At 35.6% G+C, this 8,247-nt stretch overlaps 1 protein-coding gene across 1 annotated transcript in view; it reads left to right on the plus strand.

The window, feature by feature from the left end:
• The first annotated feature begins 2,598 nt into the window (after nt 1–2,598).
• LOC107189642 (prolyl endopeptidase FAP) overlaps nt 2,599–8,247 on the plus strand; it is a 7,676-nt gene continuing 2,027 nt past the window's right edge. The window contains exons 1-8 of the mRNA XM_015578226.1: nt 2,599–2,634; nt 2,736–2,839; nt 5,460–5,580; nt 5,660–5,895; nt 6,554–6,855; nt 7,005–7,174; nt 7,283–7,425; nt 7,606–7,800. Coding sequence (XP_015433712.1) covers nt 2,599–2,634; nt 2,736–2,839; nt 5,460–5,580; nt 5,660–5,895; nt 6,554–6,855; nt 7,005–7,174; nt 7,283–7,425; nt 7,606–7,800 — 1,307 coding nt within the window. The remainder of the gene's footprint in view (nt 2,635–2,735; nt 2,840–5,459; nt 5,581–5,659; nt 5,896–6,553; nt 6,856–7,004; nt 7,175–7,282; nt 7,426–7,605; nt 7,801–8,247) is intronic.

Raw genomic sequence — 8,247 nt, forward strand, 5'->3', positions numbered from 1 at the left:
AAAGTATTATTTTGTTATCAAAATTGAAATACTTTTTTTTTATCTTTTATTCGTTATTCGAAAATTTTTATCTAGATAATGAGTTTGCCCATCTCTGGCCTGTGACTATACGTGTAGTTCAGGCAGGGTGAAGGACCAGCGCATTTAAATGCAGCTGCAAGAATCTACTTGGATAAAGAATACAGAAATGGATGGGTCGTCTAGGGAAGACCAATCGAATGGCCAGCTCGATCTACAAACATTCATTGGAGTTTTCTGCATGGGGTTACATGAGGTGCAAGAAGTATACAAAATCCGTTTCTGGTGTAGGAGAACTGCTAAGAAGAATCAAGAACGCATGCAACGAGATGAATACAAACAGAAGACAAGGATTACACAGGATCCGAAAGTCATTTAAAAGAAGATTGCGGTTATGCATACATGCTGGACATTTTGAACATATGCTGTGAGTCTGCTCGTGTCTTATACTTGAGTATTGTTTGTGGATACTCGTAAAGATTTTCTGCGTGATTCCGTGTTTCTGTTTTAGTGTGCTTCTGTTTGTCTTCGTAGCTTATTAGTTGTGTTTCCGTACTTCTGCAGGGTGTTAATAGAAATGTGGGACAGTTTCACAGGGTGGATTATACTTGCGAAACTAAGAAGAAAATTGATAATGACGAAATTGTGTTCGAGACTTCTTTTTGGAGTTATTAATTGTTGAAAATACGGTTGTAATATGTACACCCACGAGCAAACTCAGCTTCCACTAGAGGAAAAACTGACGTAAGAGAAGGGCCTCCTACCACTTGGTAAATTGATTTCAAGTACTAAAATAAATGATAATCGAATGTTCATTTGACATATATTTCAATAATTCTCAATATCAAATAGCAGGAGGTTCTTCCCTACGTCACTTTTTCCTCTAGTGGAAGCCGAGTTTGCTCCTAAGTGTACCTATAAAATCTGTATAACACGACGGGTTATTCTACTTGAGAAGCGCACTCTTGAATTGTGTCACGTTGTGGTGTCATTCGTTTGATTTTATTTCATTCTAAATTTAGCTAGCTTTTCTGTTGCAAGTAGTATAATCCATCACGTCGTACATATTTTACGAGTGTTTACAATTCTTGATTTTTCTCTTACAAGGGAAGGCACGGAAGTGTCCCCCTCCGATTTTTATAAAACTTCGTATGTCTGTTAAGCAGTCAAAAATAAGGGATACGTATTTTTTTTATCGGCTGAGACGCGACTTTAAGGGGTGAAACCACCCCTCGAAGTTTCGATCCGAAATTTTGTTGTTATAAACAAATTATATTCTGGACAATTTGTTAGCACCATATTATTCTACATTAAAAACCGCAAACTTTGTCCATTAGAAGTTTTCATGTATCTCTTCTGGTTTTCGAGATAGTACTTTCGAAACTTCGAGGGGTGGTTTCCCCCGTTAAAGTCGAGTCTCAACCGATAAAAAAAATACGTATCCCTTATTTTTGACTGCGTAACAGACATACGAAGTTTCATGAAAATCGGAGGGGGACACTTCCATGCCTTCCCTTGTTAGCTTTGCATGTAGAATCCATTCTTTGAAAGTGTCCTATATTTCTATTAATACTCTGTACAATTGCATGTTTGAATTGCAGTTCCTGTAATACACATAAACATTCGCGAAAAAATCGCGTTGCGTGTATGCGCGCGTGTGGGTGATAGCTACAAGGAAATTTGTGTAAAAGGGCATTCTCCCTCTCTACTTAGCAATCTTGTAGAATAGATTTTGATAAGCCCTTCTGGACATAAGCGATTGTACCGGTTTATTGTCGTACAACGATTCGTATTAGGTGCGTTAGAAACTATTCGATAAGACTACTGTGGTTTCGCCTAGCGCCTAACGTCATCGCATCGGCTACGAGGTAAGCGGGTCTCTCTATAATAGATGGCATTGGCAGTCATGGACCAAGCCCGTGAGTCAGCTGGCCATCGTGCGCTGGCAGTAGTATAATTCGTTGCGGCAGACATATTGCAGCCGTTTTTCAACAATTATTAACTCGATAACAAAGCATCTAACACAATTGCGTCATGATTGATGCTCGTCTTAGTTTAGCAGGTAGAATTCATTTTGTGAAAATGTCCCATATTTTTATTAATAACTTATATACCGGGTGATACTGACCCGAATATTCCAAGTGTACAGTAAATACGAACAGAACAGCAGTGTTAAAGACGTTACAGATTCTAGGTTTAGTTATGTTGCGATTGAGTAGTATTTAATGAAAGTACATATTAAATGCAAATATTTTAAAATATTTAAACATTCTTGGTTTTGACCTACTGACAAGTGTGGGACTAATTGAGAATATAATAACGGCTAACATTGAACGTACTGTGTAATTAAAAATACTCGATAGGGACTAGGAATTTAATCCAATCATATACTTTTCAAGCAGTGCAAAGTATGGTTAACATTTTCTTCGTTTCCTTGTAATAATTTATATTTGCAAAAACGACTGTGGACATCTTGATTCTTTATTCTCCTCGACAGTCTAATAAATGAAACAAAGTTACATTCCGTGGATAATTGTGTGTTCTAGAATTTCCTAAATTGATTAATGACACCTTACAGTTATGAGCAACTCAAGAGATTTTACTGTACTACAGTTTGTAAAGATATGGACGTGCACATATAATAATGAGCAATTTTTAAATACACTTCACTGATCAGAAATGAAGAAATACAACTAGATATTATTTTGATTTTGTAGCCAGGAACTCCGAATCCTGTGGCGCGACTCTACGTAGCAGATTTGGCAGATCCAAAGAATATTCATACGAAGGTAGTGAAACCGCCATCTATCATCGAGCATGTGTGAGTTTACAAATAAATTTTAGAGTATATGATTCGATAACCTTACCTCTCCCTGTACTTGCATGATAAATGAAGTAGTATTTTCTGTAAAACTTCAGTCTAGTTGAAATCATCATTAACTTATTAAATGTCGTACGAGTAGCATAATGTGTATTGGGTAGTTTCCGATTAAAATGCGATACTACGCTGCTGCGGTAATCACTGTCAGGAACCCACCTACATCACTTATTGTCAGTCATTTTTTCGTACAACAAATAACTCACGAGTTATTTGAAATCGTCATGTTACGAGACTCACCCTGTATACCTCGTAGCCAAAATGGTGACTTACGGTGTTTCGCTAAGGTCCACAAGGGCTTGTCAAAAATCACCCTATGGGATTGTCAAGTACAAAGGGTAAATTCTCTTTATCATAAATCCGCTTGTAACTATCATCCACACGCACGCACACACCTCGATTGTCCCGTTTGCGAGTGTCCTATGTGTACTACACTGGTCGAATGAATCAAGCCCGAAAATCCTACTTTTACATTCCTTAAATTAAAACCAAACAGAATTCTTATTACATTTTCAAGTATGCAAGAACCGAATACTTAGTGTAAAGTAGAATCTACACGTGACAAGAATTTATTGATCAGACGCTAATGACATCGAGTAATCTTGCACTACTGGCAGTTGACTTTTTGCCGTCGACCGCAATCGCTCTGAGAAATTAATACTGATCATGGTTTAAGGTTTATACGATAATTTATACCATTGTCTTTTTCGTAAACGGTAAACATTAGAAAAAACCGAAGAGGAGGAAGTTGTAGTATATTTTACTACTAATATGATAGCGTAACTAAAGTTTTTGTATTTTTAATATTTTTCTAGAAACAAAGTTGATCTTAATTTTTTTAAATGGAATGCTACTTTTTTACATCATATGAAAGCGGACATTAAGGCGAGTCCAACCATGTATCATAGTATACTATGGTCTTCAGGGTCATACAAGGTAGAAAATAAAAGAAATAAATTTAATATTTCGTAATATTGTATTTACTAGTAGGTTGTATTAATCAGACTACATCTCGTGTTCAATGAGACTTCCATTAGTAAGAATGCATTTCTGAGAATTTATTTCTGCCATTGTATGACCCTGAAGACCATAGTATATTACATGGTTGAACTCGCCTTAATGCCCGCTTTCATATGATGTAAAAAAATATGTAGCATTCCATTTAAAAAAATTAAGGTCACCTTTGTTTCTAGAAAAATATTAAAAATACAACAACTTTAGATACGCTATCATATTACTAGTAAAATATACTACAACTATCTCCTCCTCGGTTTTTTTATAATGTTTACCGTTTACGAAAAAAGCGATGGTACAAATTATCGTGAACACCCAGTATATGTACATACTAGCTGACGTACTCGGTTTTACGCGAAATGCTTAGTTCGTAAATTACGTTTTAGTTCGAAAATGTTTCGATGCCCGTCAGTAGATAAATTGTTTATACGTACATAAAGTAGAGTAGTTCAATTAAAGCAGAATGTTTTCTTTCGATAACTAAGTACGGCTTATTTGCAAGGCATAGTATGGTTTTTCCGTTTCATAATATCAGCCAATTTAAAAAAAGAATTTCAATAATTTCATAGAAAGTTCATTCATCCATCATTTATCCCTCATTTATCCCTGATCATCATTCACTGCCAATAATAACCAATCAACTTTCAAAAGTACAAAAAATTCTACACTATATAATATTGTTTTAGTCATAACTTCACTCCCATAATCAACAGGCTTCTATTCTAGTTCTGGATATTACGTAACTTATACCCAGAAGTTTATACAGCAATGCAGTGAATATTCGACAAATGTTCAGAGCTCATGTCCATCGAAGAAGAGTAGAAGAATCCTCAATGAGTGTTCGAAGGTTCCTCGCCATTGAACATTGAATATTTCATAAACATGGCCATTTGCGGCTCAAACGAATACTATTGGCTTCAGAATTCCAAGCTCTATCATCGTGCTAAATCTCATTAGAAAGTCAGCGTTACACCTGGAGATCTCCCCTTGTTAGTGGCGAGGAGACTTCGAACACTTATCGAGGATTTACTGTATATACATCGCTTCGATGGTTGGAACTGTTGTTCAGACGGTCGAACCTGTGTATGTGTATGATCAGCCGTACGACATATCTGTCAGCTCGACACGTATTTTCCGATCTGTATTATACATTGTATTACACTTTCGTATCTTGGGCCAGACTCAATGTTTCTTCAGTTTTTCGACGACAATCAACTACAATACAGTTCGACGCGAACGCAAAATTGTGTTGCTTATTATAGTTTATAATTTCACAGTTTCAGATTTTAGTTTCCTCGTTGTATAACTTTATTTTTTAACTCGTTGTAACTTTATTTTTTGACGTGGTTTGCCTTTTCTTGTTATTGCGTGTATAGTGTTTGGTGTCTGGTTAAACATACACTCGCCGTCGGAGCCATCGCGATACACGAGGCATTTGAAATGTAAAGGTTCTACACACCATGCTTAACAAATTTAATATTCCACATCTGATATTTCATTATAACAACGAATTCTGGCTATAAATATTACTGTTTGTATTGGTTAATAGAGAACACTATTTTACATCGGCTTCCTGGGTGTCTTTAACGGAGGTGTGCATAATATGGTTAACACGAGCTCAGAATGTTTCTGTTGTAACTATTTGCAAAAGCCCAATGTGGCATTGCCAGGTACATAATATATATAAAACATAACACTTGTAGTGAACCTAATCTGTTACATGTTCACTAATATGGATATATCGTGCAGGAAATTCAGAGGATAATAGCTGAACATCGTGGATGGGTGGATACTCCAACTGAACCACCTGTTTTCTCAGTAAACGGAAGCAGTTATATTGCAATAAGTCCGGTTAAAGATGGCCCAGCGGGTTATTATAAACATATTGTTTGGGTAAACGTTGCTCGAAAATTGGTTGTTCCTCTTACGCATGGAAAATTCGAGGTCACCCAAATAGTAGCATGGGATCAAGTAAACAATACAATGTGAGTTTTATTTCCTGTACTTTGTATTCTGCTACTTCTGTTAATAGTAATATTCTGGCCTAGGATAATTCTTGAAAAATGTCAAGTGCGTTTAAAGAGTTTTATAAAATGGGATAAACTTCCGAAAAGCCTCCACACCCGATCACCTTGACCTTGACATATGTTATCAAAGTCCCCCCCCCCCCCGAGTAACATTTAGAAGGTTAAAGTCGCCGACTATTGTTTACTAAAAAGTTATTAACAAAGAAAGATCGATATATACACCGCAATTTTTCCGAAAATCTGAACTTTGCCATGGGCACAGCGTTTATATTAATTATTTGTTTTAGTGTTGAAGCGGACATACAGGCGTATATACTGTATATGGTTAGATTTCCACCAATATACGAAATTTATTTTTGTAGATGTGACACATTCCGAGAAATTAATTTGTCTTCCTTGGTTTTTCATTTCTTCGTCTGAATTTTTCAGTGTTTTGTCCGATTTTACGACCACGCTATATCTTGGCAAAGACTATATTAAATATTACTCCTCCTTTCAATTACTGTTTCTCCTTTTCAAGTCACATATATTCCATTTTTTACTTAATTCGTCATTTGCAAGCATTTAATGTTGCAACGATTATTTTTCCTGAATCTAATGTAATTCTTTTATATAGATACTTTATAGGTATTCCACCCATGCGGCCAGGTCAGAGACATCTTTATTATGTGAGTTCACTATTACCGCATATAGGCTCGGCTCTGCACCCTGCTGTTTGCATTACTTGTACAGAAGCGTCAGATGGAAATTTAAATGACTATCAAACAGTTCTATCTCGTCATCACAGTACATCGTCTGATAATAATTATATACATGATCACTACGAAACACATACAGAGAGTACACCCAATATGGAAAAAGAACAGACAAATGAGAAAGTTTCAAAAAAACAAAAACTAAAAGCACATGTACCACCAAGTAAGCATCAAAGTGCAATTCAAGTTAACTAATTTTTATACTATAATAGTTTACGTTTTATAGTTACGAATCCAAGATACCTGGATACCTGATAGATATGTTATACTTATGGTACTCGTCTAACGATATTATTTTTGTTCTACTTTCAGCATTCATGGAAGAACCTTGTCAATATCATAATGCTATTTTTCCACGGGGGAGCACAAACTATTTCGTTTTAGAATGTTATGGACCTAGTATACCGACAGTTTCATTATACAAAACAGAATTACCCATGCCACGGCTTATTTATGTATTACAGAATAATACACAGTTACGTGTAAGTCACTTTCCTGGTTCTGTTTTCTATAATAGTTAAGAATCCAAAACTTTCTGTAATTAATAAACCGAATGACATTTATATCCAAGTAAAAATTTGTTTGTTTAGGAAAGAGTAGGGAATCTTGCACTTCCGCAAATAAAAACATTTCCTGTTCAAATAAGTGGCGGTTATAACGCACAAGTACGGTTACATTTACCGCCCGGCTTGAGAGAAGACGAAATAACGCGGTATCCTTTAATTGTCCAAGTGTAAGTATAGTCTCTAATATGTAAAAACGTAAAAGCAAATATGTAAAAAGCACAGATAAATCGGGCAACGGGAGAAGTTTTGTATAGACACCTTAAAATATACTACCAAATTGAAGTTGACATACTATTTACTATAGTATTTCGCTAAATTCTATGTATAGTACCCCGCTATTCTTATAGGTACGGTGCACCGGGCACGCAGTTAGTAACAGAAATGTTTAAAATAGACTGGAACACTTACTTAGCTAGCAGAAAAAATGTGATCATCGCTCAAATCGACGGCAGGGGTAGTGGAGGTCAAGGTTACAAATTTTTGCACGAAGTCTACTACAGACTCGGCTCTGTAGAAGTGGCTGATCAGCTCGAAGTTACTGAGTAAGTACACATTTGAATTTATATAAAAAAATAAGTGTTTTTCTTGTTAATATGAACATTACAAATGCTACTTACGTATATAAGTACAGTAGAGCCTCCCGTATCCATACTAATAGGGAGACAAAACTGTCCGGATAAGGGAATTTTCAGATAATAAAACAATCACTTCCTTTTATATTGAACTTTATTCATTCAAGTGGAAATCAACAAAATTAACACCTTGTTTCGATATTTAAGGATCCCATATCTTTTTAGCTGCTGAATCGCATAAGTTTTTCAACAAAAATAATTGTGTGGAATTACATTCTTTTTGTGCATCAAACCATCGACTTTTTGGATTAGTGCTTTTCCTACTGGTGCTAGCATCCGAGAAATCTGCATGCAGCATATAATTTTCAATTTATATATATATATATATACATATATATATGCATATATGTAATATGC

This window comes from Dufourea novaeangliae, unplaced genomic scaffold (genome assembly GCF_001272555.1).
Source record: "Dufourea novaeangliae isolate 0120121106 unplaced genomic scaffold, ASM127255v1 scaffold162, whole genome shotgun sequence".
In the NCBI taxonomy this organism is placed as follows: Eukaryota; Metazoa; Arthropoda; class Insecta; order Hymenoptera; family Halictidae; genus Dufourea; species Dufourea novaeangliae.